This window comes from Salvelinus alpinus, chromosome 23, assembly GCF_045679555.1.
Source record: "Salvelinus alpinus chromosome 23, SLU_Salpinus.1, whole genome shotgun sequence".
Lineage (NCBI taxonomy): Eukaryota > Metazoa > Chordata > Actinopteri > Salmoniformes > Salmonidae > Salvelinus > Salvelinus alpinus.
In genome coordinates this window covers 15,646,466-15,663,863 of record NC_092108.1, presented here as the reverse complement: position 1 = coordinate 15,663,863, position 17,398 = coordinate 15,646,466, and the positions used below count along the sequence as shown (strand labels likewise).

Below are 17,398 nucleotides of genomic sequence, written 5' to 3'. Positions count from 1 at the left end.
CCCTTCCCCTAACTTTAACCCTTAACCTGCTATAGGAGGACGAGCTCATTGTAATGTCTCAAATGGAATAAATGGAACGGTATCAAACACATCATACATATGTAATCCACCTTTGACTCCATTCAATGTCTTCTATTCCAGCCATTACAATGAGCCTGTCCTCCTATAGCTCCCCCACCAGTTTTAAAGCACGTTTTACAAATTTGCTACATATTGTACATTTTGCAAATAGTAACATATAAACGAAATTGTAATTCATAGCATATTATACAAAATGGGTGATGGACATCCACAAATGAATACATACCATACGAAATGTAACATATTATACTAAAAGGAATTGAACGGAATGTATGTACAGAAAAATACGAAATGCTCAGAGACCAGGTTGCTCAATCAGAGAGAATAATCTGGCATGCTGACGGAGCCATAGCAGCAGCGGTATCTATTCAGGTCCTTCACCGCGGGATCTGAGCGCCTTAACTTTTCCCAACAATATAGCCGACAACAACAGTCCCTTTCAACGGATCCGACAGAGACAGAAGGGGGAACAAGGACAGCCGTTTAGCCACTGCCTCTTTGTGGAAAGCGCTTGGCTGTGGGTTTGTACTGTGTTTGAACCAAAGAGCAACCAGACCTGGGCAGTTTCTTGTACACGCTCGAGAAAGAACACCTTTCATTTTTAAAGGTAGGTTTAGTCTCTGATTAATATTTTTTTTAAGGGATATTTTTGTTACATTTTTCATAAATGTATAGTGGGCCTAATGAATTTGAGCCTTGACACGTGTGAACAAATTATAAAATCTCACAAATGCTAAACTACTGCGTGCATTTATTTGTGCCCTTATGCACCAGACAGGTGAGTGATAGGGGACAGAAGTAGAGTAGTTGTTTCCGGTTTTGAGTTACGCAATAGTTTATTACGTTAACTTGTTTGCCAACAGTTGAGGTATTAGGTATGACATTTTATAATACGTTTTTAAAATGTATTTTAAATGTACATTTATTTTAACTAGGCAAGCCAGTTAAGAACAAATTATTATTTATAATCACGGCCAAACCCGGACGACGCTCGGCCAATTGTGCTCGGCCCTATGGGACTCCCAATCACGGCCGGATGTGACACAGTCCACAACGTTACACCATTCACTGCTGAAGTTTCTCAATATGCCAGGGTATAAACTATTTGGACAAAGAAATGCATTAAACTACACAGGAAGGTTTTTTCTGCAGTTGCACCACTCACAGACATGCAAACAGACCTGTCTCTAATTAGAGATGTGTCTAAATATGAATGACATTGGTGTAGCCGCAGCATGTGTTTGAACGAATGGAGCCTCTTGCCTCAGGGGTAGATATGTGAAACATCTGTGACATGCATTATGTGACATGCTGTGGCTAATCAGCTACACAACCAGCACTCTGACTAATGACACACCTGGACACACCCACCGTAGTGGGGAAATCCGATCCTCAAAAGGATTGAGTTGCAACATTGCAACATTTAACGGAACAAGATTGTACAACTGCCAATGTTGTTGTGATGGTAGACCTGGGTTAGTTGTATTTGTGTGTGTGTGGACATGTTTAACTACACTTGTGGGGACCAGAAGTCCCAACAACAGTAGCACACAAACCAAAACTTGACCAACGGGGGGCATTTCTCCAGCCCCTACAAGGAAAAAGGCTATTTCTAAGGGGTTTAGGGTTAGAATTAGAGTTGAGGCTTAAAGATTATGTTAGGGTTAGGGAAAATAGGACTTTGAATGTAGTCAATTGTGTTAGTAAAACAAGACTGTTTGTGTGAACTGAACAATATGTGTTTTTCACATTTTGTACTGCTATTTCCCCTGTCCACACAGGATTTGGTATTCTGTAAGGATTTCTTTTTGTGTGGTTGTGTTAGGTCCAGACGAGCTGAAGTCGACACTCCTGCACCCCACTGAAAGCCTTTCATGCCCTCACATTACCATCACTATGGCTGTGACAGAGTTACTGCTGCGCAGACCGTAGCTCACTCCACGCTCTTTAACCATACCTCTCTCTAGCTCTTCTCTTTCTTTCTCTCCATCAAAATATGTCCCCCCTCTCCAGTGTTTCTCTCGCTTTCTCTCTCTCAGATGGGCCAAAGCAGTTAGTGGGCCAGTGCCTGTGCCTTTTCCCCATGCTATCCATCTTACCATAGATCCCCCCCCTCTCTCTTTCTCTCTCTTTCTCTCTCTCCTCCCTCTCTCTCTCTCAGGCCCATGCTATCCATCTTACCATAGACCCTCCCCTCGCTCTCTCTCTCTCAGGTCCGTGCCATCCATCTTACCATGGACTCACTGCTGACAGAGGCCTGTAGAGGGATCAGAAGCCTGTGCTGGAGATTGGCTCAATCACACAGCCATCTATCCTCTGAACACAGAGTAGGCCTAACACTTAGCCTGGGTCTATAAGTGCCTCCTGCCTTCTCTCTACCGGACTGGATTTAACACAAACTGGACTGGATTTAACACAAACTGGACTGGATTTCCGTTTAAGAGCCATTTGAGGAACTAAATTACATTTTGACAAGGAACAAGCCATGTATCCTCTAGTGGTCGTAAGTTTCTTTTGGCTCCTCCCTCTCACTCTGACGCTGGATGCCCATTCGCCACTGGACTGCGTTCCGCGTAAAACTGTACCCTATCATAGTAAGTACTGCTCTTGCATTTAAGTGCGTCCATCAATATTTATTCACTGCTTCTGTCTATACTGTTTGTGTAACTCAGGTGAATATATCTACATATTATATTACTGCTACAGCTACAACCAGGTGTCATTTGGATTAGGGGAAGGTATAAGTTTATGTAACTGTCATATGTGTCAAAAAAAGTGTACATAACTATCATCCGGTGTAACTGCAGGTGTCTTTGTGAGTAACTATTGGTGTCACTCCGTACGACTTCCTGTATCATTCAATGTCACTCATTCTGCTGTACTAGGAGAGAATGGTCGTATGTTCGCTGAAGAGGGTGTGTGGAACTACTCCACCATGCTGCTGAGAGAGGACCTGGGTCTGTTGCTGCTGGGAGCCAGAGAGAACATCTATGCCCTGGACATCAACAACATCTCCAACAAGAAGTCCTCCGTAAGAACACTGAACTATTACAGTTTAACAGATTGCTTTGGCACTTACACTGACAGCTATGAAATTATGTCCTGGAAGACTCATGTCTCATGTTCAACATGCCTTTGCAGCAGCTACACTTCCTGGTGTTGGGTTCTAAATGAAGAGTAAAAACTCTTGGACGATTAGAAAATCTCAAACCAAGTTTATTCACCCAATGGGTCACACAGCTGCATAAGACCAAGACATTCACACAAGCATTGGTATTTAACCCTTCCTCCTATGCTGAGTCTCCTCCTTACACATCTGAACAGCCAATACACCTCTGTTGCTAGACAGAACTTTAGTGATATCTGTTCTTCCTCACTTCATCTGACCTGACCTCGACCCAAATTCCTCACTCCTCCCCAACTCACGGCTGTCCTTTTGACTTGTACCAGATTGTGTACCTTCTCCTTTCCATAGGATCCCCGGTGTCTAACAATAACATATTCTGACAGTTTAAACACTTTTTAAAAAACATTACAATACATTCACAGATTTCACAACACACTGTGTGCCCTCATGCCCCTACTCCACCACTACCACATATCTACAGTACAAAATCTATGTGTATGTGTGTGTATACATGTGTCTGTGCCTATGTTTGTGTTGCTTCACAGTCACGGCTGTTCTATAAGGTGTATTTTTATCTGTTTTTTTAAATCTAATTTTACTGCTTACGTCAGTTACTTGATGTGGAATAGAGTTCCATGTAGTCATGGCTCTATGTAGTACTGTGCGCCTCTCATAGTCTGTTCTGGACTTGCGGACTGTGAAGAGACTTCTTGTGGCATGTCTTGTGGGGTATGCATGGGTGGCCGAGCTATGCACCAGTAGTTTAAACAGACAGCTCGGTGCATTCAACATGTCAATACCTCTCGTAAAGTGTTCATCTTCCAACTTTATCTTCCACATCTTTTTCAGGTAAGTTGGAAAGTGACAGAGAAGCAGCAGAAGGAGTGCAGCTCCAAAGGGAAAAATCAGGTAGGTCCAGACCAGTCAGTGAACTGATGCTTTCTCTGCATATTTCATGGTCCTTTCCCGTTTCATTTGCATTTAAATATGTGCATTCTATGCAAATATCTAAATAACTAGATACTGTGTTACAGATAGAGTGCCAGAACTACATCAGGGTCCTGCATACGATGGAGGATGGTAGGATGTATGTGTGTGGGACCAATGCCTTCAACCCAGAGTGTGACTACATGGTGAGTCAATGGAAACACAACACTCCTTATGATCAACTCCAGTCATAACCTGTAATAGTAGATATCATTCACAAGTGTACCGCTCATCTCTGTCCTTGCAGTCGTACAAAGACGGAGAGTTGACTCTGGAAAATAAGGCAGAGGATGGCAAAGGGAAGTGTCCCTTCGATCCATTCCAGAGATTTTCTTCCGTCATGATCGGTGAGTAACTACTCCGGAATTCTGTCAGGAATCTGGGAATATCAATCTCCTTAAAGTCAGAAAAGGCTAGGTTTAGTGATGCAGGTCTGATATTCCTGATCTGATGGCTTGTTTGAGTTGAACCCTCTTTACTCACAATGCTATCAGGTGAGGACCTGTACTCAGGTCATGTCTAGATGGGATACAGCTTTTGTCAATTTGACGTTAAAAGTGTTCAATTTTTTTTAGCTAACCCAAACCCTTTTCCTAAACTTAACCTTCTCCTCAAACCTGCTATGTGAATTATTCTTACCTGCTGCGTAAGTTCTTCCAACCTGCTACAAAAAGTCAGTTTTTGACAAAAGCTTTATCTCTTCTAGACAAAACCCTCTACTCAGCCACCTCAATGAACTTCCTGGGTTCTGAGCCTGTGGTGATGCGCAGCTCTCCCTCCTCCATACGCACTGAGTTCAAGAGCTCCTGGCTACACGGTAAGACAGTCTTCTTTCAACTTCCTTTTCTTTGTTTTTCAACAAGAGGTTAAGTCTTTATAGCCTGGTGCCCGATCTGTTTGTGCCATCTTGCCAACTCTTATAATGGAAACATAAGGAGTTGACAAGACAGCACAAACCGATCTGAGAACAGGCTGAAGTCTTTAGGTTGATGTCTTCTATATTTGTCTTTGTCAGAGCCCAACTTCATCTCCATGGCCCAGATGCCAGAGAGTAGGAACAGCTTAACGGGTGACGATGACAAGGTCTACCTGTTCTTCACTGAGACCGCTGTGGAGTACGACTTCTACAGCAAACTGGTGGTGTCCCGCGTAGCACGTGTCTGCAAGGTGTGTGTCCCACGGTGGCATTGAGAATTACTTCTCTGCTTAAGGGGTCTTTGGATGCTTGTATTCTATGAAGATATACCCTTATTGTCTAATGGCAGCTTCATGTAAATCTCTGTCTCTGTGTCTCAGGGGGACCTTGGGGGCCAGAGGACCCTGCAGAAGAAGTGGACGTCGTTTCTAAAGGCCCGTGTGGACTGTCCTGTTCTGGAGTCCCAGCTACCCTACATTATACAGGACACCTACCGCTGGTGTGAGGAGGGAGACTGGAGAAGCTGTGTGTTCTATGCTGTATTCACATCACAGTCGTAAGTTGAACTCTGAAGTGTGTGTATGAGTGTGTGTGTTTTGCTTATGTGAGCACCACGACGGATGGACCTGACTGTTTTAGTTTGTGTGTGTGTCTCTCTAATGCTCTGTGTGGTTGTATTCCAGGGACAGGGTGGATCTCTCTGCAGTGTGTGTGTCTAATGCTCTGTGTGGTTGTATTCCAGGGACAGGGTGGATCTCTCTGCAGTGTGTGTGTCTAATGCTCTGTGTGGTTGTATTCCAGGGACAGGGTGGATCTCTCTGCAGTGTGTGTGTGTCTAATGCTCTGTGTGGTTGTATTCCAGGGACAGGGTGGATCTCTCTGCAGTGTGTGTGTCTAATGCTCTGTGTGGTTGTATTCCAGGGACAGGGTGGATCTCTCTGCAGTGTGTGTGTCTAATGCTCTGTGTGGTTGTATTCCAGGGACAGGGTGGATCTCTCTGCAGTGTGTGTGTCTAATGCTCTGTGTGGTTGTATTCCAGGGACAGGGTGGATCTCTCTGCAGTGTGTGTGTGTCTAATGCTCTGTGTGGTTGTATTCCAGGGACAGGGTGGACCTCTCTGCAGTGTGTGTCTCTAATGCTCTGTGTGGTTGTATTCCAGGGACAGGGTGGACCTCTCTGCAGTGTGTGCATACAGGGTGTTGGACATCGGCAGGGTGTTCTCCGAGGGGAAGTACAAGACCCCGGTAACCGTGGAAACGTCCTTTGTGAAGTGGGTGATGTACAGCGGTGACGTGCCCTCCCCCAGACCTGGAGCTGTGAGTCAGACTGACTCTTCTTTTCCTTTTGTCTTCTCTCTCTTTTCCTGTGACATTTCTTTCATTATGACTTTTATTCACAGGCTATCCCTTCAGATTATCTATAGATTTTCAACAGACCAACGTAACCTTGAAAGTTTTCTGATAAAAGTTGTACGTTCTTCCAGGCTTGAATAAACCCTCCCTCCCTTCTCTCCCACTCCCCTTTCCAGTGTATCAATGACGAGGCTCGTAACCAGGGCATCAGTCAAACTCTGGACCTGCCAGACCGGACCTTGCAGTTCATTAGAGACCGGCCCCTCATGGACCAGGCTGTTTTGCCCATGGGAGAGCGCCCCTTGCTGGTCAGGAGAGGCACTGCCTTCACACGCATCATAGTACACAGAACACAGGCCCTGGACAGGAAGAAATACCATGTCATGTTCATAGGCACAGGTGTGTGTGTGTTTTTAATAACTCTGAACAGCTGTCTTAGTTGCCCACATACAGTATCAGCACTGACGTGTGTTTCGTGTCTCAGAGGGTGGCAGCGTGTTGAAAGCGGTTAACTACGATAAGGAGATGTTCATCATCGAGGAAGTGCAGCTCTTCCAGCCCCGTGAGCCAATCAAAGTCCTCCGTTTCTCCAACACAACGGTAACGTAAAGCTCTATTTCTTGTCTGTCGGCAGCTGAAATCTGCTGTACAGTATGTATGGCAGTGTAAAGGGTATGTGTAACATGTGTGTGTGTGTAGGGTCAGCTGTACGCAGGCTCTGAGTACGGTGCTGTTCAGATGCCGTTTAGTAGCTGTGGTCGTTCTCACACCTGTGTGGACTGTGTCCTGGCCAGAGACCCTTACTGTGTCTGGGACAGAACTACAGCCCAATGTATCGCCCTGTCTACAGCTAACACAGACAGGTATGGTGCTGCATAAACCAATTGTACTTTTTCCTTTGATTACTTTTAACCCATGTAGAAGAACAGAGATCTGATGTACTGTTGGTTAACTCCGTCCCTGAACACCTTCCCGTTTCTGTTTCAGTGAACTGATCCAAAGTTTATGGGCTGGAGACTTCTCTCTCTGCCCCGCCTCAGGTGAGTGTGTCTATTCTATCTTTTCTGTGTGTGTCTGTTTGTGTGTTTTCTAACCAATACATTCTCTTCCAGACCCTGTGAAGACTGTTAATCAGACCGTGTGGCTGGGTGTCAACGTGAAGCTCCAGTGCCCCCCCACTTCCAACCTGGCAGAGACCCACTGGGTGCAAGACTCCCTGCCCCTGCCCTCCTCGCCCCGCAACCAGATCCTCCGAGACAGCCTCCTTATCCTCAACGCCTCTGCCTCTGACACTGGCCGCTACCGCTGTCTGTCCATGGAGCGTTCCCACAGCGGGAAGTACACCACCACCGTGGCTGAGTACCAGCTTAGAGTAGGTCTAGAAGGGCTCCCACTCAGACCTGAAGCCCGGACTGAGAGCCCTTCCCTGGCAGCGCTGCAGGTGTCAGTGGCCTTCCTGGCGATTCTGCTGGCTGTCCTGCTGGGGTGGAACCTGTACAAGGGACATCTGCCCCTGCCTGGGCCCTGTGGGAGAGTGATAGGAGCAGGGAGAGGGCAGAACCAAGGTGCCCCAGAGGGGGCTGCTCACATTGCCGTGGCCCACCTAGAGGTCTCAGAGCCTGGGGAGGCGGAGAGCAAGGCCCTGATGTCTGGAGAAGGAAACTGCACCAGTAATAACAACCACTCTACTGGGGAGGTGGCATTAGGAGTGGGTGAGGAGGGGGAGAGTGAAGCCAGTGTTACTTTCCCCTCATTGCAGTTCATTGATGATGAATCAGACATATGATCTTACCGCCAATAGTATTTCAGTTTGCTTTATTTTTTGACTGTATGCAGTCAGTATTCAATGAGACTGAACAGTATGCAACAGATAAACTGTGACTAGATCGGACCAACACACCTGTAACGTTTTGTACAAAGCGGTTGGAAGAGAACTGTATTGTTTGTGAAACTATGGTTGCGTTCTGCTGACGTTGCATGCATCAACCAATGGTTGCGTGCCACATCATTGACTGTGTCATCGACTGACAGATTGCTATAACATATGTTAAATACCTATCCAAGCGTTGTAAGATCTGGCAGGTGTCAGCAACACCTGAGCAGAGGAACACGCCCTATGATTCTGTTACCAGCCAATCAGACCCAGCTTTTCCTGCTCTAGTGCTGGATTGGAAAAGTTGAATTGTGGTGGAGGGGGCTGGTTATCAAACTTTTTTTAGATTTACGCGCACCTAAAGCATTAGAAACTTGTGACCCACTCAAATGAACAACCATCTCTGCCGGTATCCAGCACCAAACTCTAACAAGCACTGAGAGAGAACTACAAGGATAGTTAGGAATTATCCAAATTAAATTAATAGTAAAACATTGTCATATCAATCCTATCTTATTTTTCTCAGTGAATCATCCACTTTATTACAGAATGTTTTGTTAGGTGGTCCCTCTCTCTCGTGCCATTTCTAACCTGTCTAAGTACGTGCCTTCTCAGGATCCTGTTAACTGTATCGTGTTGTCTTTATTAAAACTCTTTCTACCTGCATTGTTTTTGGTGTCACCTATGTCTCTGTATATAGAATAGCCAATAGGCTTGACAGGTTTCCATCTGGGGCAGGAGTGGACTTGCTAACATTGGGGGTTAATTAGTCTTACATGGAACAGCTGTGGATAGGTCAGCGTTACAGTTAGGGCTGGATTCAATCCGTATCGATGAAGTTCCACGCTATAGTGGCCAAATTTCCGATTGAGAAAACATATGCAGAGTTTATTGTGAATGAGATTACAGATGGAATCCCTCCCTTAGCCAATGGTAAATGTGATACTTTACATCCTGATTGATGAGGCATACTTAATGCCACTGAGGAAAATGTAAGTTAGGATGTTTCTTTAATTGAATATGATTTAGACAGTTTTACCTCTCACAGCTCTGATTGCATCAAATGGAAGCCAGCTAGGAAAATAATCTTTAATATGTAATTTCGGAGACAGGTACAGTTGAATTCAGAAGTTTATATACACTTAGGTTGGAGTCATTAAAACTCGTTTTTCAACCACTCCACAAATTTCTTGTTAACAAACTATAGTTTTGGCAAGGAGGTTAGGACATTACTTTGTGCATGACAAGTAATTTTTCCAACAATTTACAGACAGATTATTTCACTTATTCACTGTATCACAATTCTAATGGGTCAGAAGTTTACATACACTAAGTTGACTGTGCCTTTAAACAGGTAGGAAAATTCCAGAAAACGATGTCATGGCCTTAGAAGCTTCTGATAGGCTAATTTACATAATTTGAGTCAATTGGAGGTGTACCTGTGGATGTATTTCAAGGCCTACCTTCAAACTCAGTGCCTCTTTGCTTAACATCATGTGAAAATCAAAAGATATCACAAAATAAAAAATTGTAGACCTCCACAAGTCTGATTCATCCTTGGGAGCAGTTCCAAACGCCTGAAGGTACCATGTTCATCTGTACAAACAATAGTATGCAAGTATAAACATTATGGGACCACGCAGCCGTCATACCACTCAGGAAGGAGATGCGTTCTGTCTCCTAGAGATGAACGTACTCTGGTGCGAAAAGTGCAAATCAATCCCAGAACAACAGCAAAGGACCCTGTGAAGATGCTGGAGGAAACAGGTACAAAAGTATCTATATCCACAGTAAAACTAGTCCTATAATCGACATAACCTGAAAGGCCGCTCAGCAAGGAAGAAGCCACTGCTCCAAAACCGCCATAAAAAAGCCAGACTACAGTTTGCAACTGCACATGGGGACAAAGATCATACTTTTTGGAGAAATGTCCTCTGGTCTGATGAAACAAAAATAGAACTGTTTGGCCATAATGACCATCGTTATGTTTGGAGGAAAAGCCGAAGAACACCATCCCAACAGTGAAGCACGGGGGTGGCAGCATCATGTTGTGGGGGTGCTTTGCTGCAGGAGGGACTGGTGCACTTCATAAAATAGATGGCTTCATGAGGAAAGAAGGGAAATTATGTGGATATATTGAAGCAACATCTCAAGACATCAGTCAGGAAGTTAAGCTTGGTTGCAAATGGGTCTTCCAAATGGACAATGACCCCAAGCATACTTCCAAAGTTGTGGCAAAATGGCTTAAGGACAACAAAGTCAAGGTATTGGAGTGGCCATCACAAAGCCCTGACCTCAATCCCATAGAAAATGTGTGCAGAACTGAAAAAGCGTGTGCGAGCAACGAGGCTACAAACCTGACTCAGTTACACCAGCTCCGTCAGGAGGAATGGGCCAAAATTCACCCAACTTATTATAGGAAGCTTGTGGAATCTACCTGAAACGTTTGACCCAAGTTAAACATTTTAAAGTCAATGCTAACAAATACTAATTGAGTGTATGTAACCTTCTGACTCACTGGGAATGTGATGAAAGAAATAAAAGCTGAAATAAATCATTCTCTCTAGTATTATTCTGGCATTTCACATTCTTAAAATAAAGTGGTGATCCTAACTGACGATTATTAAATGTCAGGAATTGTGAAAAACTGAGTTTAAATGTATTTGGCTAAGGTGTATGTAAACTTCCGACTTCAACTGTACATTGAAAAGCAGTAGCTGATCAAACAGAAATGGAAACCATTCTTTGTGACAACGGAATGGTCTGGGCTGCCATAGTGATAACAAAGAGAAAGGTTACCACTAAGACAACAGATACAAAGTACATTAACATTCCATATCTATAGTTAAAACCTGGCAGTCTGAGGTTCCCAGTCTGGGTTGGTGTTGGTCAGTTAGCCGGTTCTATCTCCTGTAGCGGTACCTCTTGAAGTGGAACCACAGCTGGAAAATCCCGTTGGCGAACTGACAGCGGAACCCATGACGGTGAGAGTACTCCCACTCGCGGTTCACGATCTTAAAGGCAATGTCCTCGTACGGCGGGCCCGCGTGGAACCGCAGAACCCCGAAGTCCTTGTTGTCAGGACTGGGTTCTAGGAAGTACTGCGGCGTGGAACGTTTGTTGATCAGGTCCGGGTAGAAGATGTTGAACTTGTAGCCCTGGACGATCTTAGGCGGAGGGTTGTCGAAGTCGTAATGCGTCTGGTTATATTTGTTCCATTCAAAGCCTGTGTGGACCCTGTTGAAGAAGCGTGGTTTCCGGGGACGGTATTTGTCGGCCCACAGGTACATCTTGCCCGTTAGGGGAAGCTCCACGCTAAACTGAGCCTCGTCCCCGCCCATGCCCTGTTTGGCGCGACGCACAAACTCATCCTCCGCATTCTCATTGGCATCACCTGGAGAACAAGAGGAGAGAGAGATAGATGAATATGACGATGGGTAGAGATGTCCGAGTGTTTCTGTGTGTGTGTGTATGGGTGTGTTGATGCAAAGCCACTTACCTGTGACGGCGAGCTGTCTGCGTGAGAGGTGTAGTTTGTGTGTGTCTTCATCAGGTGTGATGGTGTGTGTGTCCAGAGGTAGCTCTGAGGGCAGCAGCAGGGTGGGACTGTAGCGGCCAGAGTCATACTCTGCCTGGCTCTGCTGGATCAAATCCTCCTCGGTCAGAACGGCCTCTACCACCTCACCCTTCTCCTCTCCCTCTTCTCCCTCCTTTTCCCCGTCTCTCTCTGTGGATGGGCCTGCCACTTGGTCATCCTTCTCTGTAGCTCTCTTCTGATTGGCGGAAGGGGAGGAAGAGGCGGCGCCAGGCTCCTTTGAGGGAGGGTTTTCTTTCTCGGTCCTGTGGAGAAGAAACAGAGGAGGCAAAGGTCAAACCTTGTGTACATGAGCATGTAAAGAAAGAGGTTGAAGGTGAAACCTGTGTGTGTGTGCCGATGTACTCACACATCCTCCTCCTCAGGCTCCTCTTTGATAATGGGGAAGAGAGGCTCACTCCCCACTCCCTGCTCCTGTTTCAGCTTGAACAGCTTCTGACGCAACACATCCTGGTGCCTCTCTCTCTCAACCTACAACACAGATAGGGATGGTTAACACACACACAGAGAAATGCCAGAGACCGGTAGGGTAAGCGTGCATACACACACACACACACACTGGTCCTCACCGTGCTCGGCCCATGAAGACCCTGACTTGCTGCATCAGGCTCTCCCAGTAGCCTATATCCAGGTTGGATCCTCCAGCTCGGATCTTAGTCTCCATGTTGAGGTTCAGCGCCTGGAGCTGGCTGTACGTCTTTCCCTTAAACACTATCTGAACATCGGTGCTCACTGAAGTGTTAATGCCATCACGACGGTCACCTGGGGAAGAGGGAGACAGTCAACTACCCAGAAAACATCAGACTGGGGCTGCGCAAGAAATGGCACCATATCCCCTATATAGTACACTACTTTTGACCAGGGGACCATTTTGGACACATCCTAGGAGAGAGGGACAAGGGGAGAAATGCCTAGGTGTAGGCACAGAGTATAGAGGTTGATGGTGGAATGTCAAGACAGAATATGGGCCAATGAGAGAGAGCGATACTGAGATGTTACTGTAGTTTGGCCTATCGGTGGTGGCGGTGCTGCTGTACCTGGGCCTTTTCCAGATGCCTCCAGTTTCCGGAGCTTGCTGATCTCGTCCTCTGTGATGGTGGTCATGTCCCTCCAGTAGTCCACATTCTTGCCCTGCTCCAGCTCCATGTACACCTACAGGGAAAAAGCATACACAAGGTCACACAAAGACATGTCACACAGTCTCTCTCTTCCGCTACAAACCACAATTTCTAGAACCAGTTCTAAGAACATTGAACAAAGAGTCACACAAACACACACACCAGGGTTTCAGTTAGGAAAATTTGGTGCCGGACAACCTGACAGGCAAAACATGTATTTACCAGACATCTTAATGTGTTGTCTGCGTGACGCATTAGAGCGTCCACCCAATTCATCTTAACAGAATAGAAATGAGCCTGTAAAGTTGTAAAAATATATAACAATGTTCTTATACCAACATGACAGGTTTTATTGAAATGCAAAACATTTACCGTTGCATCTTTACCCCTTCTAGAAATCATAAATTAATATAATCTTTTTTAAAGACGAAAAAAACATTTAGCCTAGAACAAGTTGCCTACACAGTAATAAAACTTTTAAATATAATTTGCGAACGACCTGTCCTATAGGCTATTTGTAGGAATTTTTGTATTAATAAATAAAAAACTCAGCTGTTTTCAAATACAATCTAGGCCTCTCTAATTTAACTTTTAATTTTAAATAGGCCTAATAAATAACAACTGGGGAGAGGTGTTGGAGGAACACCAGGGTCGGTCCGCCCCACTCCCGCTGCCATTCAGCACCACAGCAGGGAAAAGAGGCCACAAAATGAAAAATTATCCACCTGATGTTGGACAATCAAATTCGATATGTAAATAAATTCATTAAGGCTGGTTCATTGATAGAAATCTTATTGTACAATGCTCCAGTGAAGCGAGGCCCACGCCATGCATTTTTGAAAGCGCTTGTTTCCAGAGATCAAATGATATCTCTTTACAGTTCTACTAGATGATGTTAATAAATGTTTATTATAATTTGAACTATCTTGGAGTCGTGACTCATGTCATGTGTGATATACGTGGCTTATTGATAACTACTCTGTTTCCTACTACAGACAGTTGGCTGCCGAGTGATTGCAACATTTTAACAGATGTGAATAGTTGGCACACACCCTACACTAATGTCCCAGCAGCATGAGGATTTATTATGAAGTATATTTATTTGCCTTAGAAGTTGGAGAAAATCCACCGGTATTTCCATCAATGAATAAAAAAAGCATTTTTTCACAATGGATGTTTGTTTGTTTTTTACAATTTGGCCAGTAACAATTTTATTTATCCGCTTTTCTTATTTTACCAAAAGTCGGTATTTACCGTCTAATGGAAAAACCTTGACACTCACACACCTTGATGTCTTCGAGCAGGTCGTCCATGTCAGTGACGGTGAGTCCATTGAGGAAGGTGTAAGGTTCGTGCATCTCCACAGCCAGGTCATCATCCTCAGCACTGATGTACTTAGCCAACAGGTCTATGGGCTTAGCACGGCCGTCACGGATACGGATCTTAGACCTAAACACACAAACATCTATTAGTTAGAGATCTGCACACAAATCCACATCAGCAAACACCAGAGCAGTGAGATGTTGTTTATGTACCAGGCTGTACAAGTGAGTATATGGAACTATGTGAGGTTGTTGAGGGTTAGGGTTACAGGGGGACGGTAATGAAGGTGTTACCACTCACCGTAGCTTGGCCTGGTGCAGGTGGAAGTTATCCTCTTGCTCTGCCCAGGTTTTGAAATGCTCTGCCTCCTTCTCTCTCTGCAGCATCTCTAGCTCCGTCTCTCTCATGGCCTTCTCTCTCTCCCTCTCCAGTCGCAGCTGCTTCACCTAAACACAGACAGACCCACTTATACAAAGTTCCTGCTCTTGCATTGCATTCTCCATAAGCACATACATTCCTGAACCTATTAAACACACACCAGCTCGTGTTGCATAGAAGCATACCTTCTGCAGTTCTCTACGATTCTCCTCCTGGATGCGTTTGTTTCTGTCTTTCAGGTCCTTCTCACCCAGATGGCCAATGCCCTTCCTGTCTAGAGCCTGACCACAACACCACCACCACAGAAACACAGATTATTCAGAGCCTGGTCAGATGTAACCACTCTACTTCTAAAAGGAGGATGTTGATAGTCCCACATACATCCATTTCTCAAGTGCCCACTCTCCTCTCCCTCTCTTACCTTCTGCCATTTGAAGGTGCCCAGCAGGTTGTTGTCTCCAAAGGGGTTGTCTGCATTGGTATAGCCCATGTACTCCTCACTCCAGCCCATCTTCTCCCTCTTCTTCCTCTCCTTGGCCTCCTTCTTGGCCAGTCGTCTGGCCCTCTTCTCCTCTGGGGTCTCCAGGGCCTTCAGCATCTCTCTCTGGTTCTTCTTCTCATCTCGGACCGAGGGCCTAGCCTCTCCAGACCCTGGGCTCCCTCCACGGGCCCGGCCCTCCGACCCAGAGCTCTTAGACGAGTCAGAGGAGCCAGAGCGACGTCTTTTCCTATCTTTGTCCCTATCTCTGCTTCCCTCTCTCCTCCCGCGGTTTTCACTCCTCCGGCTGCTTCTCTCTCTGTCTCGACTGCTCTCCTCACCTCGGCTTGGGTCCCTCTCTCGGCTTTTCATCCTCTCCCTGTCCCCAGTCCTCTCCCTGATCTGTCGTTCCCCCTCTCTGCTAGGGCTTCTGCTCCCTCTGTCTGCACTCCTCCGCCATCTCCTCTCCCGGTCAATGCTCCCCCCATCCCTCACTCTCTTCCGGTCTGCACTGGACCCTAAATCGGACTGGGACTGGCTCCAGCCCCTCCTCTTCTCTCCTTTGTCTTCTCTTCTGCCTTTCTTTTTGTCTCTTTCCTTCCTCTCCTTTGGATCATCTGAGTCAGAGCTGATGGATAGAAAAACTTAGTTGCAGACATGTGATTTCTTGATTAATATTGTACTTGTTTGACATTTTTGCTGCACTGTAATGCGCTAGTAAAACAAGCAAAGTTGGAAGCACAGTTTTGTCTACAATGTCATTGTGTGCTGTAGCATTAAGATTCCCCTTCACTACAAATAAGGGGACTAGCCCGAACCATGAAAAACAGCCCCAGACCATTATTCCTCCTCCACCAAACTATATAGTTGGCACTATGCATCTGCCAAACTCAGATTCATTCGTCAGACTGCCAGATGGTGAAGCATGATTAATTACTCAGGAGAACGCGTTTCCACTGCTCCAGAGTCCAATGGCGGCGAGCTTCACACCACTCCAGCCGAAGCTTGTCATTGCGCATGATCTTAGGCTTGTGTGCGGCTGCTCGGCCATGGAAACCCATTTCATGAAGCTCCCAACGAAGAGTTCTTGTGCTGACGTTGCTTCCAGAGGCAGTTTGGAACTCGGTAGTGAGTGTTGCAACCGAGGACAGATAATTTTTATGGGCTATGCGCTTCAGCGGTCCCATGCTGTGTGTTTGTGTGGCCTACCACTTTGCTGTGACCCATTGCTGCGCCTAGAATTTTCCACGTCACAATAACAGCACTAACAGTTGACCGGGGAAGTTCTAGCAGGGCACATATTTGACGAACTGACTTGTTGGAAAGGTGGAATCCTACCACGGTGCCACGTTGAAAGTCACTTGAGTGTTTGTCTATGGAGATTGTATGGCTGTGTGTTCGATTTTATACGCCTGTCAGCAACGCGTGTGGATAAAATAGCCGAATCCACTAATTTGAAGGGGAGTCCACATACCTTTGGCCATGTAGAATACATGCACTGCGCATTTTAATTTAATATAGCTTAACCTGTAATGTTTACCTGGATCGGTCTTTTGATTTGCCCTTCAGTTTACGTCTCTTGTCGCTGTCTGAGTCGCTTCTCGACCCGGGATGGCCTCTGCTAGGGGGCCATTGTCGCCCCGGAGATCCACCACTGCTGTCCGAGCTTCCGCTCTCAGAACGCGCAATTCTCCGGGGATTTTGGTTCCGATTCACGGACCGACTCCGGCCTCTTTTCTCTTCGGGTGATCGTGATCTACTTATTTTGGACCTGTTTCGGTTCCGACTACGAGATCCAGAACGGGACCGATTATACTTTTCCGGACCCATGGCAAATGGGTTTCCAAAACGTTGTGGTCCGTTCTACGTCGCGTAAATCGGAGCTGTATAATTATTTTTGTTAGCAGCACACAACTGTAATGTATTTCAGGCGAAGAATCGTTAGGACAATTACAAACCTAATTATTAACTTAAAAAACATGACGGGATCCCCTCTCATACTAACTTTTATATTGATTTTGTTCGCATTTGTTGTTTACATTTTCAGGCATATTTAAAGCCAACCGCTGGGACTTGCATTGAGCCCCAGCGCAGTTTGTAAACGTCATATTATAATCTGATCGGTCATTTGGAGAATGGTGGCATAGAACGTCAATGTGCCTTTCCCAAT

The 17,398-nt window shown here is 45.6% G+C and overlaps 2 protein-coding genes across 5 annotated transcripts; one reads left to right on the top strand and one right to left on the bottom strand.

Annotated features, from left to right (window-relative positions):
- The first annotated feature begins 410 nt into the window (after nt 1-410).
- Nucleotides 411-9,000, top strand: LOC139550327 (semaphorin-4E-like). 4 transcript variants are annotated; one of them, XM_071361157.1, is made up of 15 exons: nt 411-688; nt 2,295-2,675; nt 2,967-3,112; nt 4,058-4,117; nt 4,243-4,341; nt 4,443-4,542; nt 4,902-5,012; nt 5,211-5,362; nt 5,492-5,667; nt 6,271-6,427; nt 6,640-6,862; nt 6,948-7,063; nt 7,163-7,326; nt 7,451-7,503; nt 7,576-9,000. In XM_071361157.1, exons 2-15 carry the CDS (start codon nt 2,567-2,569, stop codon nt 8,247-8,249), a joined length of 2,340 nt encoding a protein of 779 aa, XP_071217258.1. In that variant the 5' UTR covers nt 411-688; nt 2,295-2,566; the 3' UTR covers nt 8,250-9,000. The 4 variants fall into 4 exon arrangements, with proteins under 4 accessions (XP_071217258.1, XP_071217259.1, XP_071217257.1 ...); XM_071361158.1 differs by having other exon boundaries at nt 2,243-2,675; XM_071361156.1 differs by having other exon boundaries at nt 1,907-2,675.
- A 411-nt stretch (nt 9,001-9,411) lies between these two features.
- Nucleotides 9,412-17,058, bottom strand: LOC139550330 (splicing factor Cactin-like). The gene is given in 10 exon segments (XM_071361163.1): nt 9,412-11,730; nt 11,836-12,176; nt 12,281-12,396; nt 12,485-12,693; nt 12,969-13,083; nt 14,336-14,498; nt 14,673-14,818; nt 14,936-15,031; nt 15,172-15,856; nt 16,769-17,058. Coding segments are annotated over 10 exon segments (2,652 nt in total). The 3' UTR covers nt 9,412-11,239.
- Between the last annotated feature and the right edge of the window lie 340 nt (nt 17,059-17,398).

Excerpts from the sequence above, each read along its gene's own strand:
- LOC139550327 (XM_071361157.1), top strand. The coding sequence starts at position 2,567 with ATGTATCCTCTAGTGGTCGTAAGTTTCTTTTGGCTCCTCCCTCTCACT. Across the intron at positions 3,113-4,057 it reads TCTCCAACAAGAAGTCCTCC|GTAAGTTGGAAAGTGACAGA; the intron begins GTAAGAACACTG and ends CATCTTTTTCAG. Across the intron at positions 6,428-6,639 it reads CCTCCCCCAGACCTGGAGCT|TGTATCAATGACGAGGCTCG; the intron begins GTGAGTCAGACT and ends TCCCCTTTCCAG.